Source organism: Homarus americanus, unplaced genomic scaffold (genome assembly GCF_018991925.1).
Source record: "Homarus americanus isolate GMGI-L3 unplaced genomic scaffold, GMGI_Hamer_2.0 scaffold36734, whole genome shotgun sequence".
Lineage (NCBI taxonomy): Eukaryota > Metazoa > Arthropoda > Malacostraca > Decapoda > Nephropidae > Homarus > Homarus americanus.
Genome location: NW_024733126.1, coordinates 1,377,562 through 1,401,557, shown reverse-complemented (window position 1 = coordinate 1,401,557; position 23,996 = coordinate 1,377,562). Strand labels below are relative to the sequence as shown.

The window sequence follows — 23,996 nt, the reverse complement described above, 5'->3', positions numbered from 1 at the left end:
CGCGTCCGGTTGCTTTGTTTACTTTAGTATGGGCCCAGCAGTGTTAAGTTAAGTACAGAATATCTCCTTTCTTATTGTACAATATGTTTCTAGTGGTATAACGTGTAAACCTTGCTCGACTTTTATAACACCAAGTAAAGTATTATTTGTGAAAGATTATTGTTCAATGTTCATCATATTTTGGAGTTCCACGGAAAATAACTTACTTATTTATGAGGTATCGTGTGGTGGATAGATCACGTTGTTCATCGTAGTTTCTAGACTAAATAAGTCTTTACTTTTGTGTTCATTATTTTGTCACTCGGTTGAGTCATTTATTTTATTGTTAATTGTTAATACATTGTTATTAAAACTACTGCATGTTTTTCAATATACCCCATAGTAATGAGGTGATAATTTGGTGGGATCTATTCCTGGACCTATAGTACAAAGTGTAATTTGTGAATTTGTGATATTGTTACACCCTTAAAAGGCCCAAGGGTCCTAACAAAATTGGCGACCTTGCCAGGATAGATCCCTTTTCACTCATTATCTAATGGGAATATTTAAATACAGGGAATCTTTATTGTTTAATCATGGCTACGTTTGATGTGGAGGAGCTTATTGAAAATCCATCCGTAGAAATGTTGAAAGACAGTGTGTTAAGAAAGGATGATTGGATGAAACTTGCTGATACACATGAAATTGAGTATCGACGTAGTCAAAGAAAGTCTGAAATTAAAAATTCAGTATTAACTGAGCTTGTAAATGAAGAGGTGCTACCGAAGGGGGCACTGACTTTGCGTTCATTTGACCCCAGGGAAGCTGTAGAGATCAGAAAGTTAGAAATGGAGCATGAGTTGACTTTGAAGGAAAGAGAAGAAAGGGAAAGAGAGCGTGAAAGGCAGCATGAATTAGCGTTAGCACAGATTAGCAGTAGAGGACAAGACTTACAGGCATTCTCTTTAGAATCTGAGACAAAATTGTTTGATGTGACAAAACATTTGAGACTTATGCCTGCTTTTGACGAGGAGGATCCAGAAGAGTTTTTCATGCAGTTTGAGAAGATTGCAAAGTCTTTTCAGTGGTCTGAAGAGTCGTGGATTGCTATGATTCAAAGTGTGTTCACTGGGTCAGCTCGTTCAGCATTTCTGTCTTTGTCAAGTGAAGTTTGTCGTAGTTATAAGTTAGTGAAAGAAGAAATTCTTAAGGCATATGAACTCATTCCTGAAACATATAGAGTGAAATTTAGGACTGATGCACAATCGTATATAGAATTTGTTTATTCATTGAGTAAAATGTGTGGAAGGTGGATAACGTCTAGCAAGGTAGAAACTTTTGAGGAACTTGTTGAGTTGATGATTTTAGAACAGTTCAAAAGAGCCACTCCAAGATACCTGTATATACAATTGTACTTAGGAGAGAGAGATATTAGTAATGTTCATAAAGCTGCTGCATTAGCTGATAGCTATGCCCTTACTCACAAAATGCACCGTGTTAAATCTCAAAATCATTCAGGTGGAAAAGGTTTTGTAACCAAGGAAAAGGGTGGTAGGCAGAATAGTAGTATTACTTCTTCTAGTAAAGTAAATTTTCGTGGAAATTCAGGTGAGCTTTCCAAGACCTATGCCAAGACTAAAGCATTTGTCTGTTTTTACTGTAGGAAACCAGGTCATGTGATTGCGAAGTTTGACAAAACTTTAGTGATAAATCGCTCAAAGGACGATTCTTTTGAACCTTTCATGTTTAATGGTTCAGTTGCAGTTGAAGAATCAGGTGATCAGTATCCTGCGAAGATTTTGCGTGACACTGGTGCTTCTCACAGTATTCTGTTGAAAGGATCTGTTCCCTGCGTGGAAGATTCCTGTACTGGAGAGCATTTGGTGCTTAAGGGTGTCGGTGGAGTGATCACTGTTCCTTTGTGTAGGTTGTTTTTGAGAACTCCACTTGTGACTGGTTGGGTGACTATTGGTGTTCAAGATTCTCTTCCTGTGCCAGGGGTTACTTTTTTGCTGGGTAATGATATTGCAGGAGCCAGCGTGGTGCCAGATCCTGTGGTATCTTCGACTCCTACGGAGGAGAATAATACTGGTTTAATTGAAGAAGAATACCCTGAATTATTTCCTTTATGTGCAGTTACAAGGAGCCAGACTTTTTGGAATAAGGTACAGACCGTTCCTTCAGTTGACCCTAAGCTCTGTATTGCTGATAGTAGTGCACCTGGCAATAATGAAAATGATTTAGGTATTGAGAATCTGTTTGACAGTCAGGATGATTCATTTGATAGTGACATTGGTGGGAGAGATGTGAGTGAAGCTAAAGATTCAGTTAACATTCATTCCCCAAAATCTGAAGCTGATCTCTCTTCTGGTGACAACATTACCATTCAGAAAGTACCTGTCACTAGGGAAAAACTGATAGATGATCAGCAGAGTGACTCCGAATTAGCTGAAGTATGTAAGAAGGCTGTGGATATGGAAGAAGCGGCTCGCTTGCCTGATTGTTACTACATGGATTCAGGGTTACTTATGAGGAAGTTCAGATCTGTATCTGATCCTGTTGATGAGTGGAATGTTGTGCATCAGGTTGTGATTCCCAGTTGTCACAGGGGAGAAATCTTGAAATTAGCACACGACTTTTTGGGAGGATATTTAGGAGTTAGGAAAACATACAAAAAGATTTTGTCGCATTTTTACTGGCCTGGAATGAAAGGTGATGTTGCCAGATACTGTAGAACTTGCCATGAATGTCAGATAGCTGGTAAACCGAATCAGGTCATAAAACCTGCTCCCCTAAAACCCATTCCTGTGGTAGATCAGCCATTTAGCAGGGTTATAATTGATTGTGTAGGTCCTCTCCCAAAAACTCGTTGTGGCCACCAATATTTGTTAACAATCATGTGTACTACCACCAGGTACCCAGAGGCTATACCATTGCGAAACGTCAAAGCAACGAGTGTGGTAAAGGCTCTGACTAACTTCTTCACTAAATATGGCATTCCTAGAGTTGTACAGTCGGATCAGGGTACTAACTTCACTTCTTTCCTTTTCCAGCAGGTGATGAATGAATTGGGTATTAAACAATACTTAGCTTCTGCGTACCACCCTCAAACCCAAGGTGCCCTAGAGAGGTTCCACTAGACTTTTAAATCAATGCTTATGAAATACTGTATGGATTCTGATAAGGATTGGCGATGGAGGAGTACCACTTATGTTGTTTGCCATAAGAGAGAGTCCCCAAGACTCCCTATGTTTCAGTCCCTTTGAAATGATTTTTGGTCATACTGTAAGAGGTCCTATGACTGTGTTGAAGGAAAGTTGGATAAGTAATCAAATAAAAGTCCCTTTATCAGTGTATGTAGAGAAGTTTAAAGAGAAACTGAAGAGAGTAGGTTAGATTGCTCGTGAAAATTTGTCAGAAGTACAGAAGAAAATGAAAAAGCAATATGATGAGCATTGTCAAGCTAGAGAATTTAAGCCTGGAGATAGGGTTTTAGCACTTATACCCCTGTATAGAAATTCCCTTCAAGCTAAATATGAGGGTCCATTCACTATAGTTAAGAAATTAAATGACCTCAACTATGTCATAGCGACTCCAGATAAGAGAAAATTGGAGAGTTTGATTCATATCAACAGGTTGAAACCGTATTTTGGTAGGAGTGAAGTGGTTTGTTCGGTAACAGGAGAGGAGGTGGTCCCACACACTGATTTCCAAGTGGATATCCCAATAAAAATCTGTAATTCCAGTATATTGTGTGACCCTACCTCTAAAGTATCCCATCTTTCACAACAGCAGTCTCAGGATGTGGTGCAACTGCTGCAGGAGTTCAAGCCACTCTTCGACGATGTGCCACGTCAGTGTTCTCTGCTGGAGCACGACCTGGTACTGCTGCCTGACACATCTCCCATCAAGCAAGCACCCTACCGAATGAGCCCTGATAAGCGGGAGAAACTGAAGCAGGAGGTGGCGTATCTACTGGAACATGGCCTAGTGGAGAGGAGCAGTACTGCATGGGCGTCACCCTGTGTGCTGGTGCCTAAACCCGACGGAAGTGTCTGCATGTGTACTGACTACAGGAAGGTCAACCTGGTGACACGTGCTGATGCATATCCATTGCCGCGCATCGACGACATCATCGATAGTGTGGGTCAAGCAACATTTGTCACCAAGCTGGATCTTCTCAAAGGCTACTACCAAATCAAACTCTCGAAAGAAGCAAAGCAGATTTCAGCTTTTGTCACTGCGGAGGGGCTGTGGCAATACAAAGTTAAGCCCTTCGGCCTCAAAGGAGCACCAGCAACATTTCAGCGAGCGATGCATATAGTGACGTCAGGCCTGCCTGGAGTGTACGCCTATCTAGATGATCTGGTCGTCATCGGTGACACGTGGGTACAACACATTGGCCGACTCCGTGAACTCTTCAATCGTCTAGCAGAGTTCAACTTCACCGTAAACCTACCCAAGAGTGAATTCGGACATGCCACCTTAATCTTCCTTGGTCATGTCATTGGACAAAGGAAAATTGCTCCAATTGATGCCAAGGTTGTCGATATTCTCAGTCTACCCGCACCTCACAATCGAAAGGCTCTCAGAAGATTTCTCGGGATGGTTGGATTCTACAAGAGGTTTTGTCAAAATTTTGCCAGCGTGGTCACTCCCATGACAGATTTGGTCAGTCCAAAAAGAAAGTTTGTGTGGACTGATGAATGCCAGACAGCATTCGAAAAGGTTCGTGGGTTGTTGGCAACGGCACCTGTACTGCAACTCCCAGATTTTAAGAAACAATTTGTGATACAATCGAATGCGTGTGACACAGGAGTTGGTGCTGTGTTAATGCAAAAAGGAAAAGATGGAATATTGCACCCGAACTGTTATTTCTCGGCCAAACTGAAAAAGCATCAACGTGGATATGCCACAATAGAAAAAGAAGCATTGGCCCTTTTGTTAGCTCTGGAAAAGTTTGAGGTGTATGTAAGTGGATCACCTTACCCAGTGATAGTTTATACAGATCATAATCCACTTCAGTTTGTTCATAATATGAGAACTAAGAATCAAAGACTGTTACAGTGGTCATTAGCTCTTCAACCCTATAATATAGAAATCGAACACATAAAGGGCTGTGAAAATATTATTGCCGACACTCTATCTCGTATTGAGTAAAAGTTTATTCAGAGCTTCTTAAACTTTTAAATTAAGGGGGGAGATGTTATGAGTGAGCGTTCCATCGTTGGTTGTGGATTCGCAACAAGAACGTCTTTTGTTTGTGACGTCATTTCTGCCGCGTCGGCTTGCTTTGTTTACTTTAATATGGGCCCAGCAGTGTTAAGTTAAGTACAGAGTATCTCATTTCTTATTGTACAATATGTTTCTAGTGGTATAACGTGTAAACCTTGCTCGACTTTTATAACACCAAGTAAAGTATTATTTGTGAAAGATTATTGTTAATCATATTTTGGAGTTCCACGGAAAATAACTTACTTATTTATGAGGTATCGTGTGGTGGATAGATCACGTTGTTCATCGTAGCTTCTAGACTAAATAAGTCTTTACTTCTGTGTTCAATATTTTGTCACTCGGTTGAGTCATTAATTTGATCAGATTTAATTTGTATTTGTTTATTTTTGTACATACTGATATATTTATTTTATTGTTTATTTGTTAATACATTGTTATTAAAACTACTGCATGTTTTTCAATATACCCCATAGTAATGAGGTGATAATTTGGTGGGATCTATTCCTGGACCTATAGTACAAAGTGTAATTTGTGAATTTGTGATAATGTTACACCCTTAAGAGGCCCAAGGGTCGTAACAACAGTATATTGCCAATCAATAAATAGTGATTAATAGTTACTCTGTTACGCTTGCAGGAATGACAGGTTTAACATATTCGACAAGGCCCGTTCTGGACATGTGACCTGTAATGTCTGGGGCTGGGTTTCACAACATGGCAGCGAAATACATCGAACTGCTCGATGGGGGGGTCCCACCATCCCTCCACGAGAGGGATTATCTTTTCTCACCTGGGCCCATTCTATTTCTCCAAGACCGTTATTCTATACACACTGCCCACGTCGTTCAACAGTGGTTTGAGGGGCAGGACAAATTAAAGCTCCGAGAATGACCCAACAAGGGAGCAGACATGAACTTCATAGAGCACGTGTAGGCATACATGGTAGGAGATGGGAGAGGAACAAGCTGGTGGGAATACTAAACGGGTAGACAGGACGAATATACAGTATATTCCAAGATGTTGAGTACCATCGTAAATTAATCTGTACACCCACCGAAGCTCACTTTGTGAAGTAGCTAAGTGAGTGTAGTTTTCATCGCAAAATTAGTTTTTCTTTCAGAGACTTTGCACAGTGTAATATAATTTGCTTTGCTAACTGTCATCAAATGAAAACGTATGCAATGTATATATATATATATATATATATATATATATATATATATATATATATATATATATATATATATATATATATATATATATATATATATATATATATATATATATATATATATGAGTGTGTGTGTGTGCTTTTAATCCCTGCAAATTAGACTTTTATATCCATTTTCTTGGTTTTGAGAGTCTTTTTAAGAAACTGTCTCCTCTCAGTTTATAAGATCCAGTATCAAAAGGTTTGCAGTAATTCATTAACTCTTTCCGCCACTTAGCGTTTTGGTCCTATTATTCATACAACTCATTCAGCACCAAACAAGCTCTTTCTAAGGAAGAATTTCTCGCAATTAAAAATTTAGCATCCAACGACAATATTATCATCACTAAACCAGACAAGGGTAATGGGGCTGTTGTACTCAATAAAAGTTTTATATAAACAGAGGAGGGTGAGATCAAGTCCACAATGGTCAGGTATTAGGTAATGACCCTACTAATCTTCAAAAAGCATCGCAGCAGTCGGTAGTCAGTTCAGAGGGAAAGCTGACCCAACCTTCTCACCTGGTTACAAATCTTCTTAATTACGAAATTATCCAGTTTATACATACCATTACTCAAATTCATGTTGACGGATTCGGTATGTTTAATGAGAATAGATTATATAATGTTCCTACTGTCAATTGAATTACAAGGTAATATTGAGGAGGCATTATCCCAGTCAATGCAATGCTTATTATCCCTCAAATGAACAAACAGAGCATTGGATTCCTGGCCTGTCCTAACACTATATTTGTGATGTTTAAGTCTAGATACAAGATCTTTACCTGTCTGGCCTAAGTAAAACATATTACATTCCATGCAAGGAACCTTATAAATGCAGCCACCTGTATTGTTGGGGGAGTTCTTGATTAACATTTGTTTAACAGTGCATGAGTTTTTAAATGCCACATTGACGTTCCAGGTTTTTAGTTGTAAAGGAATTTGAGAGAAATTTTTGTGAAATGGTAATACTAGGATATGGCCAGTGCTATGTGCGGTCTTGGGTATGTGAGTTTGTTGACCAAACTGGAGTGGTCCATGGAAGAATTGGCGAGGGCCAAGGAAGAAATTGAGAGGGCCACGTTGGAGAACCTGAAATTAAAGGAAGAGCTGGCGAGGTTACAAGGGGAGCCAGTGTCTGACGAAAACTCAAGCGAGTGGAAGGTTGTGAGTAGTGGGAAGACGAAGCTGGTGGTGAGGAAGTACACCAGGGATATGACAACAACGACAACAACAGCTAAGTGTACCAATCCGTTCAGTCCCTTGATAGACGAATTGGACGTTAGTACAGTCTGGGACAGGGATGACAAGGAAGGTATAAAAACTTTAATTGTTGGTGACTCACAGGTAAGGTACATGGACAGGGCCTTTTGTGGTAAAACCAAAAATAGGATGAGGGTGTGTTTGCCAGGAGCTGGGGTGGGGGATATAATTGACAGGATGGACAATATCTTGTCTGGTAATGGGAACAAACCCATTATCTGCCTCAGTGCAGGAGGCAATGATATTGGCCGGTGTAGGAGCGAGGAGCTTCTTGATAAGTTCAAGGCAGCTATAGATCATATTAGGTCTAAGGGAGGGATCCCTATCATATGTGGTGTCCTGCCGCGAAGGAGAGTTGGCAGTGAATGGTTGTCAAGGGCGGTTGGTGTCAACGACCGTCTTGACAGATATTGCAAGTCAATATCGGTTCCATTCATTGACAACTGGGACAACTTCTACGGCAGAATGGACCTTTATGCTAGGGATGGGGTGCACCTGTCTCGGGATGGGGTGGCAACCCTGGCTGGGTCTCTAGAGGGGGCAGTTCAAAGGATATCGAAGTCTTTAAACTGCTAGGGGAACATATGGGCACGGGGGTGGGGGAAACTGCAGTGGGAGCGGGTAAACAAAGTAAAAGATTACAGGGAAATAGTGTTAGGAATGATGACAAAACTAAATTAAACAGGGAGTTTAAAACTAAACGCGGTAAAGGGAGGACTCAGAACACGACTAACTTAAATGTCTACTACGAGAACAGTAGAAGTATGAGAAACAAAATGGATGATATTAGGGCCTTGGTATGTACCGAAAAAATCGATATAATAGCATTCACTGAAACATGGATCAACCTAGACTCACATGAGCTGCCGGTCGAATACCAAATTGCGGGTTACAAATTGTTCTATATCGATAGGCAAACCAGGAAAGGAGGCGGAGTAGCAATCTATGTTAGGGATAATCTAAAGTGTGAAATAAATAAGGAAATAAAAACTGAGAGGAATACAGAAACAATTTGGATAGAATTAAGCGACGGTAGGGAAAAATTAATCACAGGCGTAATATATAGACCTCCCAATCTTGATAGAGTCAATGAGCGACTTATCTGGGATGAAATGAGCAGGGCTTCCATACACAATAAAGTCTGTATAGTAGGGGACTTTAACCTTGGCCAAATAGATTGGACTGACCTTACGGGTAACTCAGAATCAGAGGATTTTCTCGAGACGATCTAGGACTGTTTCCAAAGTCAACATATAACCGAACCCACACGGGGTAATAATATTCTCGATTTAGTTCTGTCGAACAGAGAAAACCTCATTAGCAATGTCGAGGTAGGGAACGAACTTGCAAACAGAGATCACAAAGAGATTCGATTCCAGTTAGATTTTCAGGGCAGACGTAAGGAAAATTCCACTAAAGTACCAGATTTCAGAAGGGCAAACTTTGACAGTTTAAAGAGGCAGCTGAGAGAGGGGGAGTCGCGCTTGGCCGTGAAGCTGACAGATGACTCCGACCTGATAAAGACATCTGAGACTGCCGAGTTCCACGTCAATTTAAATAATGAGTTACTTAATGCACAAAGGCAGAACATACCATACAAAAAACTCAGATCAGACAACAATGACCCTAAATGGATAAATAATTATTTAAAGAACATCATTGGCCAAAGCAAGGCTATAGGTAGAAGGATAAAGCGTGGCGAAATTTACCTCCAGGATTATTATAAGATATTGGCGATTGGGTTAAAACCGAGATAAGGAAAGCCAAGAGGAATAATGAGGTAAGGACAGCAAGGGAGGCGAAGACAAACCCCAAAGGATTCTACCAAATGTATCAAACTAAAACACGAGAAAAGATTGGACCAATACGGTCAGATACCGGCGAGTTCACTGATAACAACGGAGAAATGAGCAATAATTTGAATAAATATTTTTCGACAGTTTTCACCACCGAAAATTTAAACATGATACCCGAGGCACCTACTCTATTCAGAGATAGTGAAGAAAACAAATTAAGCGAGATAGTAGTGACTAGTAACAATGTTAGTGCAGGTTGACAACCCTTTATCCGAAATCCTTGGGGCCAGACATATTTCGGTTTTCGGAATTTTTCGGTTTTCGGAATGGTTAGGTTGTTAGGTTAGGTTAGTTTCAGTTCAGTTTAGTTAGGTTTGGCATAAATGAAATTGTGGGATAAATGTAGTCCATAAATACTCTAGTACAGATTATTTGTAAGGAAATTATTCTGTAAAACTTCAAACAGATACAGTAAAGGTACATTACAGCTGGCTTGTTTATCATGAAGAGGACACATCAGTGTTGTCATCATCAAGTAGGAGTCAGACATCTGAAGATGGGCCAGGAACAGGACTCTCAAGTGATGACTCAACACCAGGACAGATGGTCTTTTTAAAGGCTTCTTCCAGTGTCATCTGTCTCATTAACAGTGGTTTCTGTCTAAGCAGTCTCTCTTTAATTGAATAAACTGCCATAATCTCGTGCTCACTGATAAATGCACGTTGTTCAAGGGCAGTAATTAACTGATCACAGGTTTTCACCACATCGTCTATGGTCCCGATGAGATATTTGCCAGAGTATTAAAGGAATGTAAGGAAGAGCTTAGTATACCCTTAGCAAAGTTGTTTAACATGTCCTTAAAAACAGGTGTAGTACCAGAATCCTGGAAAATAGCGAATGTAATACCGATTTTCAAGAAGGGGGATAGATCACTATCCTCTAACTACCGCCCAATCAGTCTAACATCAATAGTAGGCAAATTACTGGAAGCAATCATTTCAAACTCTATTCGAAATCACCTGGAGAAGCACCGATTGATCAATGATTCCCAGCATGGCTTCACAAGCGGACGTTCTTGTCTAACTAATCTATTAACATTCTTTTCATCAGTTTTCGAATCGGTGGACGAGGGGCACAATTATGATGTGGTATATCTCGACTTTAGCAAAGCCTTCGACAGAGTCCCCCACGAAAGACTAATTAGAAAGGTAGAAGCTCATGGCATCAAAGGTAACATCCTTAAATGGATTTGGGCGTGGTTACAGGACAGGAAACAGAGAGTGAGTATTAACGGCACTAAGTCCCATTGGAGCAACGTCACAAGTGGAGTTCCCCAAGGCTCAGTACTTGGACCATTATTATTTATTATATACATAAACGACATAGATATCGGCATAGACAGCAACATAAGTAAATTTGCTGATGACACTAAATAGGACGTGTTATTAAATCTGACGAGGACTCAGCAAAACTACAGGAAGATCTAAACAAATTTTTCGAATGGTCTGAAAAATGGCAGATGAAATTCAGCGTGGACAAATGTAAAGTACTCAGTATAGGAGATGTAAACAGGGAAACCAGATACCAGATGAACAACGATGCCATAGAGAAATCCGACTGCGAGAGAGATTTAGGAGTAATGATAAGTAGGAACCTTAAGCCAAGTAAACAATGTGTTTTTGCTCGTAACAAGGCTAATAAAATACTTGGGTTCATACAAAGGAGTGTTAGTTACAAGACTAGCAACGTCATCCTAAAACTGTATCTTGCTCTTGTGAGACCACACCTGGATTACGCAGTTCAGTTCTGGTCACGGTATTACAGAATGTATATAGAATCATTGGAAAGAATTCAGAGGAGAATGACAAGACTAATCCCGGGCATTAGGAACCTTGAGTATAGAGACAGGTTAAAGCATCTTAATTTGCACTCCCTCGAGAGACGTAGAGCGAGGGGCGACCTGATAGGGGTGTATAAGTGGAAGTCAGGGCTAAACAAATGGGACATTACAAAGGTACTCAAACTATCCAACCAGGAGCGAACTCGTAACAATGGTTTTAAATTAGACAAATTTAGATTTCTGGGTAAAATAGGTAAACACTGGTTTGGAAACAGAGTAGTGGATGAATGGAACAAGTTACCAAATATCATCATTAACTCGAATACGCTGAATAGCTTCAAACATAGGTTGGATGCTTATATGAGCAATAGGGTTGGGTGTAAACGAGACTGCCCAGTATGGGCCAATAGGCCCGCTGCAGTTTCCTCCATTCTTATGTTCTTAGTAATGTTAAGGCATTTGTCTATGAAAGATCTAGGGTACTTAAGGTTCAAGCCAATATTTTAGATATATTTATATTCCTCATCAATGAATTCCGGGCTGCAAATTCTCAAAGCACGTAAAAACATTGATGAAAATACTGACTATTTGACTCTACTATGGTGGGCGGTGCTTTTTGAAGATTAGTTGGGTCATTATCTAATACCTGACCATTGTGGACTTGATCTCACCCTCCTCTGTATATATATACCTTGTTTTACTCTTCTCCTTAGTCTGTACTCACCCCTGAAGATGTGAATTACACGAAAGCGCTTGAGAACTTCGTGTTTTCTTCTTTCCTTGTGGTTGTCAGCATATACCTGGATCACGAGCACCCACAGTGATTTACTTGCATATATATATATATATATATATATATATATATATATATATATATATATATATATATATATATATATATATATATATATATATATATATATATATATATATATATACTGTATATATAAATGAACACCGACGCGATTCATTGTAGTCTACAGTCATTTTTGCTTTAGTGTACTACAAGGTCATCGGCTCCAATTCTACAATATCCTACACCAGAACGTCCGTTTGACACAGTCTCGACTGACTTGCTACAACTTCGGAGGAGTCATCAAGGATCCTAGTATGTGCTAGTGCGTGTGGACTATTTTTCAAGATTTGTGGTTTTAGTCCCACTGAAGGTTTAAAAATTTACCTAATGGTAAAATATCCAATTTGTGTACATGTCATTACTCAAATTCATGCTGACCAGAATCGTGGTTCTGTGGATAATTCCCTGCCTGCCATTCGTGGTGGTCCGGGTTCGATCCCCGGCACTCATCGGTGATTATTGTATAAGTCAGTTTATAATATATTTATATTATACAAATCACAGCACAACAAATACTAAGATAAATAATAATGGTTGACCCTCGAGTAACGAGGATGGCCGGCCCAAGGGCCAGCTTGTCAGGCGAGAATGCTGACCGTTACACCACAGTGTAACGGAAAGATTTCATAATATAAATATTATAGATGAGTAACCACAAGACCACAAAAACACTTACACGTCGCTGGGCAGGTCAGTGATGTTAAGGGTCGCTTCTGTAGTGGCCATAGTCTCCGTTCTGTAGGAACACAACAATATTAGTAATAAACAAGAGCAACCCTGACTCTACGTAATTTTTTAAACGCTTGGGGAAGCTTGTCATCTTACTATGGTGATGATGGTATCAGATGAGTGTTCACTGTATCCTAAGGATGAGTAATTTGGTTAACCACTTAATATATTGATGCCGATATGTTTAAAATTTAGGTAATGACGTCACAGGTGGTAAAGCGTTAGGAATATACCTTGAAGGAACAAACTCACCAAAACAAGACAAAAATGATGCACCTGGCACAGGAAAGAGAAGCTGGTGCACAATGCCGGTGCTGTTGGAGGAAGCATCAGCATGAGATGGTGTTAACACCTCTACAGCTCACCAAGAATAACTACAGTGAATCTAACCTACGGAGTCTATTTACACAGACAAGATGCCAACTATTTCGGCCTTCGGTGAGAAGAAAGACAAGGAAGTTGTTTCTAGTGTCTAGCCTCGAACTACTGCTTGATTACTATAGAAAACTGCTCAAGCCCTTGTTTTTTTCTTGCTAGCAAAGCACTCGAAGTGAGGCTTATATAGCTTTCGATCTATCTGAGGAAAGCGCTCGACAACATTGTGACTTCATAACAACACTTTTCCTGTGCTCTAAGCCAAGTTGATGGAAATTCACCTATGTATATGGGCTGTAATCGGCCGCACTTTTATGAAGCGGGTTTATTCATCACTTCACCTCCCCAGAATAGGGTAAGTAATTTAAAGACCTTCAAGCAACACGTTGGTCTCCTTTACATAGCAGAGCTGAGCTATGTTTAGTTCCTAGAATAGTAACACGCAACATTTATAACTGAACGCTAATTATAGCCACACACGGCAACGTAATTAATATTCATGAATGTGCACATATTCAACGACAGAGCAAATTCGGAAATATATTGCTAGCTTTCAGTATTACCAAATTGTGTAACTTTGGAGTGCTCGAATTCTAATATGTAGAAATTCAGCGGATGATAAAGATGACAGATCGGCTATAATTCACATAACAGTTTTATGAAATAATATATAAATCTTCCTTCCTAGACAGTAAGGTAAAGCCAAAACTGAAGATAATGGAACTGCTTGGTTATAGAGCAAACACATTTACTGTATCATAATTTATTTAGTCTGAGACCAATTTTGAATTATTATTATTATTATTATTATTATTATTATTATTATTATTATTATTATTACTATACCAGTATCCAGTCATCTATCAATAACATGTTAATAGCTATATAAATGAATGTACACTAATAGATTGCTGTTTTCATATTTTATAAATGTAAACCAAGGAAAACTCACCATATATAAGTTTAGGATGAAATTTGGGGATTCACACTTTTCAGATATGAGAAAAACACGGATTTGGGAATAATTCTATATTATCCTTCGACCACTCTGTTTCTGGGTTAATTATTTTATCCTGCCAGTGGGGAATTGTTAAAATCATCGAGAATCATCAGTGTTTGGGTTGTGAGTTTTGAAGAAAAAAAGTTGCAAAGATGTAGTTGCTGAACAAGTATTGCATTCACTATTACTACTACAGTACTATTTTACTGTCACTCGGAGTCGAGTATGACGATCATCCAACGATGACACAATGATATGAGTTGTTAGCGATTTCACCTTCATTGGTGAGCTCTGAGGTGTAAGGTGGCTCGAGAGGCCGATGCGGGACACACACACACACACACACACACACACACACACACACACACATCGATTAATACAGTTTATAATATCCCGCTGTTAACTCCTATAAATTAAACGGACAGAACACTCAACACTGCATCAATTTGCCAGTCAGATGGTGGAAAGATACCATAAAGACAGACGAAAAAAAAAAAGAACGAGAGATTATGTAATTAAACTGGCAAGGGTCGCTAACCAAGTTTTTTTTTTTTCAAATGTACCAAAACTCGTGACAAGTTTGGACCAAAACACTCATATTTCGGAGAGCTAACTTATAACGAGAAGGATAATATCAATATTCTGAATAGACATTTTTCATCAGTTTTCATAAACGAAAATTTAACAATGAAACCATCTCCAGAGATGGCGAAGAAAATAAATTAAGCCAGTTTGTAGTGACCAGATAAACTACAACATCTAGTAGGTCGCCAGGTCCCAATGAGATATTTGTTAGTATATTAAAGGAATTTAAGGAAGAACTTATTATGCCTTTGGCAATAATTTTTTTCTTCAGATGTTTTCGTATCAGTGGATGATGGACACGATTATTATATGGTTTACCTCGACTTTAGCAAAGCCTTTGACAGGGTCCCCACGAAAGACTAATACGTAAAGTGGAGGCTCGTGGAATTGGAGAGGATATTCTAAATTGGATTAGGGCGTTGGTTACAGGACAGGAAACAGAGAGTAAGCATTCGTGGCACTAAACCCGATTGAGGTAACGTCATTAGCGCCGTAACCCAAGGCTTAGTATCTTATTTGGGTCATTACTAAATTTTATCATATACATTAAAGACATACATTTAGCCGTAGACAGTAACATAAATAAATTTGTTGACGACACAAAAATAAGGCGTGTAATTAAATCTAATGAGGACTCCAAACATTTTACAGGAATATATAAGCAAATTTATCGCATGATCTGAAAATGGCAGAAGAAATTTACTGTGGAAAATGTGAAATACTTAGCCTAATAGATGTAAATAGAGAAACCAGATTACAGATGAACAACGTTGTTATGGAGAAACCTGAGTGTGTGACAGATTTAGGGGTAAATAATAAATAGGAACCTTGAGCCAAGACAGCAATCGTATATACTAGAAATAAGGCTGACAAGGTACTAGGTTTCACATCAAGGAGTGTTAGTTGTTGTTGTGTTGTTGAGATTGTCGGACCGTAGTCCGACACGGGTCTTTGCCTGTAGGCGGCCCGTTTGGTGGTTCCGGCTGGAGCTCCTGGAGCAGCCAGACCGGATTTGGGATTGGAGGTCGTCCTACCTGCAGATATGAGAGGATACGATAGATTTTTGGGGGCCAAGAGACGTGTAATTAAAATTGATGGAGAACTAGTGCCAAAGCCGCAGCTAATAGCGCTAATCAAAGGTCCAGCGCCAGAGAAGGTCTTTGTGATATGTTTGGGATATAAACGGGTTGCTGTCTACAACGAATCTCCAGTAATATGCTATAAGTGTTGCAAGTGGGGCACATGGCATGGAAATGCCATAATGATTTTCGGTGTAGATTCTGTGGAGAAATGAATGAATCTAAGGTATGTGGAGATAAAATTAAGGCAAAGGAGAAAATTACACCAAAATGCTGTAATTGTGGAGGGGCTCACAATGCCAGCTCGTGGGTGTGTCTTAAAAAACCGAAAGTTCAGCAATTGCAATCACGAGCTCAGTCCACTAATCAAGAGGATAAAGGTGACGGTGCAAGGGGCGATGTTGCAGGGACACCAATTGCTGTAAATGTGTGGGAAAAGCGTATGGAAATACGAAATGCAGCAGCACAGACGGACATAGGTAACGGGAACAATAACCTTACAGCCCCTAACATTCTAGTAGAACTCCGTAAGGAGTTTGATGAGCTTAAACAAGCAGTAATGAATATCAAGAAATGCTTGGTGAATCTTGTGCCATATTGTGATGTTGCTCTTGTTAATAAAGATAGTTCAAAAGAAAATGAAACATTAGTAGAGATGGAATCAAATATTGTGGATAGCAATTTAGAGCAAAATAGTAATCATAGTCAGTTAGGAAATAGAGTTGGTTCGGTTTCTAAAGAGAATGTAGTAAACAAGGAAATGCTTGTTGACCTGACGAACATTCTTGACTCTGTTTTGGAATTTATGGAAAATCCAAGGGACGACGTCAAAAAGAATGTTCTTATTTCGGTGAAGAATATGAGGGGGAAATTTTATTCTAATGGAACATAATGTCAGCTTAATTTCCTGGAATGTTAATAGTTTGAAAAAAAGGTTAACGGATCTTCATGCATATGTTCATTCTAGTAGTATTGATGTCATTGCTTTGCAAGAGGGTGGGACAAACGGAATATCTTTGCAACTAAGAGGTTATCAAAGTTTTGAATTACCAACTGATTTGACTGTAAATTGTAGAGGTTTAACGACTTATATCAAAGTTGATATTCCAGCATCATTTCATTCTGCTCTAAAAATAAACGGTACCGATTATTTGTGTGTTAGTATTACGCTTCAAGATGCTACACTGTTCATTATTAATAATACTTTATGTGCATGCTGATTCATTGACAGTTGATGATCTACCGGACATTATTTTTGCTGATGATTGTTTACTAATTGGTGATTTGAACGCTAGGCACATCAATCTTGGCAGTAGAGGTTCTCAAAATCACAATGGAATGGTTCTGAAAAATATTTTAGATTCTATAGAAGGTGCTAGGGTCCTTGGAGCTGGTGAGCCGACACATGTTAAAGGGGGTACTTGATTATGCAATACTTTTTAATATGTTAGATGTGCATACAAATTTGGATATTGTGGATACGCTTCTGAGTGATCACTTTGCAATTGAAGTGAAGCTTCATTTGAACAAAAATTTTTATTTTAACAATAGGAAAAGGTATACAACAACAGTAGGCAAACATAGTGAATTTGTAGCAAAAGTCGGCGAGTGGTATAAAGAGTACAAAAAGCTTGGAATTAAAGATGAAAACATATTTTATGATGATTTGTTAGGAGTGATTGATTCCATTTTGAATAAGCCAAGGAAACAGTATGGAAATACCACAAAACCTAAGCCTAGGTATTATAATGACAAGATTGTAAAGGGGTGGAATAAGTTACTGAGGAAATGTCATAGCAAGTGGAGTCAAGATCCTAGCAATGAAAAAACCCGGGAAACTCTGATTGAAGTGGCAGAGTGTACAACAGAGTTAAATCAGAAAGCCAGAAGTATGTATTGGAGTGGTTTTTTTGAGAGAGATTGCTCAATCAAAATCTTTGAATCAGGTTTGGGATGGTGTGAATAGGGTAAGAGGAGTCAAGAAGAAATTTTATGTGCATCCCAAGCCAAACGCCAAAGCTAATGAACTAATGAATAAGTGGGCGTACGCATCTAATTATGAGTGTCTCCCAAGTAATGTTCAGATTTGCTTGAGGAATTCAAGATCTATGAGGCGAAGGTTGGTGAATATCCAAAGTACTGTAAGTGAGGAAACCTGTGTTCCTTTTATTAAGGATGAAATTCTGAATGCTGTAAAGAAAGGGAAGTCTAGTGCTCCTGGCAGTGATGGTCTAACTTATGATGTTATAAATTATCTTATAAGTATGGAGGACAACCCAATTCTAGATCTCTTTAATTTGTCATATGAAAATGGAAGACTGCCAGTGAAATGGAAAATAGCACTCATTGTTCCTGTGCCTAAGGGTGATAGTGATTATAGACCCATATCCTTAACATCTTGTCTATCTAAAATGATGGAGCGAATGGTATAAAATAGATTATTGTGTAAAATTGATGGTCTCTTGTCTAGTAATTTGTTTGGATTTTTAAAGGGTAAAAGCACTACAGATTGTGTGATTAAATGTCTTAGTAATGCTAATGTCAACTGTAGATTGTTAATAGACCTTAAAAGTGCCTTTGATAAGGCAAATAAGGAAGTGATCTTAGATAGTCTTGTAAGTAAAGGTATAAAAGGGAAATTATTGATGTGGATTACAGATTACTTAACTAACAGAAAAACGATTGTCTGGTTTCAAGGTCATGAATCGGAAGAAAAAAGTCTAGGGTTGGGTACCCCACAAGGTGGCGTTCTTAGCCCTATGCTTTTTAATATTCATATGGACAAAATAGCTAGTTACAAATTCCAGGGCGAGTCCCAAGTAATCATTTATGCTGATGACATTCTGATCTGATGTAAGAATGAGGAAGATATGTCTAGGGTCATTGATCAGCTGCAGTATCTTTGTATCTCCTTGGGACTGGTCATTAATGAAAATAAAACCAAATTTCAGTCAAGGGCAGTAAATGGAAAAGAATTTTGGTTAAATGGAATAAAATTGCAAAAAATATCCAGTTACAAATATCTGGGAATGCTTGTGGGTATAAATAATGATGTTCAGGATCAAATTACTTAAATGTTAAAAATATATGTACAGCGAGGCTAAAACCTCTGAAAGTTTTGTCAAATAGAGCAAATGGTGTTGGTATACCAGTCTTAAGATCTACGTATTTAAGTACAGTGAGGAGTATCATTGATTATTCAGCTCCAGTTCTAGCTTCTTAATTAGGAAAAGATCTTAGGACAACAAGAATAGAGATTATGAGGATGGAGCTAGATGTCCCGAGCATAATACACAGAATTAGGGAGTTGACTGTCATTTCTACTCTAAGGCTTATTAGGCGTTGTGATGGGTATCTGAAGTCTGCTGTTGATAAATTTACTAATGCAATTACTAGTAATTTTAAGATGAATACTTATACTAAAAAACTTTGTCAGATGTTATGTGAATATAATATTGTAGATTTGTGTGTACCTTTGCCAAACAAAGTTTATTTGAAACCTTGGTTCATGGAGAGTGTATCTGCAAGAATTGATAAGGTAGAGTTTAAAAAAAAAGTAATCCTTTTGAGTTACGGCAAATATTCCTTGAGAAAATATCTGAGTACCATAAGGTAAATGTTATTCATATGTACTGTGATGGTTCAGTTAATGGGAATCGGGCAGGATGTGGCATTGTTATTATGGAATTTTTTGAATATGGTATTAGTGTTGAAGAAAGAATATCCAAGAGAATTGGGGATAGAAGTTCCAGCACCACTGCTGAACTTTATGCTATTTATGTGGGACTTAAGATTGCCTTTGTGAGGAAAAAGACAGTTTTTGGGTTTGTTGACAGTCAAAGTGCTCTATTTGCTCTACATTCTAAAGTGCCTCTTGATGATGATTTAGTTTTATAATGTAAGAAGTGTATTCATGACATAAAATCACTTGGATATGATGTTAGTTTTATGTGGATTCCATCCCATTGTGGTATTTATATGAATGAGGTTGCTGATGATTTGGCTAAGCAAGGGTGTGGCAAAGAAATTGTAGAATATGATTGTATTTTGGGTATTAAAAGAATAAAATCTGGAATGGTAAAAATCCGACAGCAATGGGAAATAGACAATATTCGGAAATTTTTTAACAACGGTAGCAGTAGTTTGAAACATTATGTTCGAGTTTTGAATTCTACAAGTTCTAATTATGGTAAGGCTTCGGTTAAGTATGATACATTTGTGATGAGGCTACGCTTTGGATACAAATATTATTGGCAATATATTGAAGGAACTGATGGCATTCCTTGTAAACTATGTGGCTATGTAAAGTCTCATACATTATATCATTACATTATGGACTGTAACTGTTTATCAGAATTTAGGGGTGATGGTATTACTGATATTACAGAGATGGTTTGTTATTTAGTAAACAAAAATATGGCTAAGAATATTATGAAAAAATTCTGTAAGTTTAACATAAGATTGTAGATTTTATGCATATCTATTTGTTGTATACATATCTGATTTATGATTAATAGAATGTTAAAGAGCTCTTGTTAAGACTAGTTTGGGCGGGCTAGTTAGCATGCTAACCAGTTCCTTTTGATGTAATTGTCAATAAATGTTTTGAATTTGAATTTGAATTTGAAGATATTCTAAAATGGATTAAGGCGTGGTTACAGGACAGGAAACAGTGAACAAGCATTAACGGCACTAAATCTGATTGGGGTAACGTCATTAGTGGAGTACCCCAAGGCTCAGTACATGGACCAATATTATATATTATATACATGAACGACTCAGATATAGGCGTAGACACCAACTTAAGAAAAAATAAAGGGAGTGACTTGCGAAATTCAAATGATACAGATTAAAAACTACTAAAACTATAACACTAAAACTACACTCAGGAAAATTGGGCACAAAAACCGTGTTGTGTAGTTAATTTACCGAGCATTACAGCGTGGAAATATCAACAAGTGAATGAATGAATGCACAGGTGATATACAGTACACAATAATGGCGAGCAGATGAGTGTGGATGACATTGATTTTTATATGGAGAACAGTAGGTGATTCACGATCATTCAGGTCCTCCTTATATTTTAAGCTTCCTTGAGAACCGTTCCATGGCAGTTGTTGTCAAGGGATCGATCTCTCGCTCCTTCTCTACCAATAGTGATGTCCCACAGGGTTCTGCTCTTTCATCTACTCTTTTCCTTCTTTTTATCAATGATTTACATAACACTACGACTAATTCTATCCATTCTTACGCTGATGATTTTACTCGTCACTCTTCTTCACATTTTTACCTTCCCCCTAATTCTCAAACTTTATCTGTTTCTAGAGCTGATATCATTTCATCTATCAATGCGGATATGTGCAGCATCTCCGAATGGGGAGGTAGAAACTTGGTTAAATTCAATAGTAATAAAACTTAGTATTTACCAATTACACTTTCCAAATTAGATGATCTCCCACCAATCACATTTCAGGATGCTATCATTCTGTCAAATTCTAAAATAGATATGCTAGGCCTCACCATTTCTTCTTATATGTAATGGAAGCCACACATCCACAACATTGCTAAAGCTGCCTCCCGAAAGCTGGGAATGTTGTACAGATGCCGTAGTTACTTCACTCCTGAACAGTTGCTTTTTTTTTCTTATAAGGGATTCATCGTCCTAACTTGTAGTACTACTCTCACATATGGGGTGGCTCTTTTTCTCCCCAGCTGTTAGATAGGATGAAATCAAAGACATTTCGTCTTATTGACTGCCCTCCTTAAGTTGATAATCTTTCTTTCCCCTTTCTTCGCCGCAATGTTGAATCACTCTCTCTCTCTTCTACAGAAACTTTAACGGGCAATGATCGGTCAATTTGGCATTCTGTGTACCACTGGCAAGGCCGTGGGTTCGTAACAGTCGTCTTGCCCGGGATGCCCACCGTTTCTGTGTGGATGTGGGTCACATTAGAATAACCCTTTATAGTACATTCTTCTCTCCTCACACAGCCAAACTGTGGAATACTCTGCCTTCTTCTGTGTTTCCATTCTCATACAATCTGTCTCACTTCGAAAAGCTGGTTTTCCGGCATCTTCGTGGTGTAGATTACCTGTTCCCGGGTGAGCTATTCCTCGTAAAAAAAAATAGATGTAGATAGCAGTAGGTAAGAAGGGAGGTTAGGAAGTAGGTCGGTAGATACCGAGCAGGAGATAAGTAGGTAAGTAGGCCGGATAGTTAAATATGTCGCAATTGTTAAGAAGGTAGGTAGGTACCAGGTAGGAGTTCTTAAGCAGATAACTAGATAGGTTGGTTAAGTAGGTAGAAGTTGTTAAGTAGACAGTAGTAGTAGTAGTAAAGAAGGTAGAAAGTAGGTAGGGAACAGTAAGGTAAGGTAAAGCAAGGTAAGGTAAGTTAATAGGTAAAGTAAGGTAGAATAAGGTATCATAAATAGGTTAGGTAAGGTACAGTAAGGTAAGGCAAAGAAGTAAAGTAAGGTAGAACAAGTAAGGAAAAGTAAGGTAGAAATGTATGTTATTGAACAGTAGGGTAAGGTAATTAGGTAAGGTAATTAGGTAAGGTAAGGTAAGGTAAGGTAAGGTACAGATGGATAAGGCAGGAAGGCAACAAGACAAGACAGCCAGGCAAGTAAAGAGGAGAGTAATTAGTTAAGGCAGGAGAGTGGCAGACGGAGGTGCTGTGGCTGGGTAGCAAAGGTTGGATGGCAGGGGTGGCATGGCTAGGTGGTAGAGGTGGCGGTGTCTTACCTGGAGCATGATATTCGTGAGTAGTTGTTGGGTTTCTTTAATCAGTACAGCATGTTCAGTGGGCAATGTTCCCGTTGTGATAACTTTATTAATTCTCTTTCGGCAGTTCTTAGCTCTCCTTCAGTCAAAGTTGGGTTGGTAATTAAAGCCAAACCAGACGCCCTGTGTCTCATATTGTCTTTGTATCGCATCACCCATGGTTGTAGCTTCCTAATTTGTCCCAATCTATACATACTTAAAAATCACCTCACCAAGCGATTTGTCTCCTGGACATTTTGCGTAGTGGGTGAGCCAAGAATACCCTTCCCACCACAGGGAAAATTGTATCAGTTGTTTGACGGGCATCCCTTTCATGATGACATCACCAGGATTATCATTAGTGTCAATGTAACAGTACCAGATGTTAGTATGATGGACTGGACGTTTATCAACGGTATTTGGGATAGAGATCGGCAACACCTTTTGACTGTTCACCCTCGCGCAACTCATCGACATATCCACGAAAACTGCATTCATTGTTATATTCTGGCTGCGAAGGGCAAGCTGGCTGAAGCTAATAAGGAGGTTCGCTTAGGATTTGTTCTAGAGTACTCACCTGTTGTCCCCGACGACTGGAAGACTATGATTTTTGCAGAAACATTTACATTTGCAGCAGTGGGCTTTCTTCATTTTCTAAGTCTGTATCCTTCTCTTCTTTCTCTGTTCTTTATACTCGTAAGACGGTGGCGGTGGAGAGGGAGAGATTTGTTAATGGTTTAGGGGAGGTGGGGGTTTGCCAGTGGTCACTCCTCCCACGAGAGGGTAATCTTATTGGAGGGGAGAGGAAGAAAGGGAGAGAGGATAACTGGGGAATAATGGGGTTTTGTTATTACTTAAGACTCACTGTATCACTGCATACCACCAAGTCACTTATAACAAATCAACCTTTCTCAATAAAGGAGGGATGATTAGGACGATTAGTAATGGTTATTGCATTTATTGAATACTTTGTATTAGGGTTTAACAATTACACTTCAAAACAATAAACCTATCTTCCTAGTTAGTTAAACAGGGGTCACATGAGTCACAATACATTTCGTGAAACGGATAAAGCCTGAAGGTGTTTAAAACTCGTTGGAGGCATAGTTAGCTCTATGACGTCACACTCACAGGCCACTGTCATCGGCTCATGCTTGGCGGGAAACACTCATGACATTGTAGTAATAATAATAATAATAATAATAATAATAATAATAATAATAATAATAATAATAATAATAATAATAATAATAATAATAATAATAATAATAATAATAATAATAATA

General features: G+C 38.6%; 1 protein-coding gene across 2 annotated transcripts in view; it reads right to left on the bottom strand.

The window, feature by feature from the left end:
• Window positions 1–23,996, bottom strand: part of LOC121869300 (high-affinity choline transporter 1-like) — a 317,712-nt gene that overhangs the window by 249,237 nt on the left and 44,479 nt on the right. For both annotated transcript variants that reach the window (XM_042370545.1, XM_042370547.1), the window contains exon 2: window positions 12,854–12,913. In XM_042370545.1, coding sequence (XP_042226479.1) covers window positions 12,854–12,903 — 50 coding nt within the window. In that variant the 5' untranslated portion in view covers window positions 12,904–12,913. The remainder of the gene's footprint in view (window positions 1–12,853; window positions 12,914–23,996) is intronic.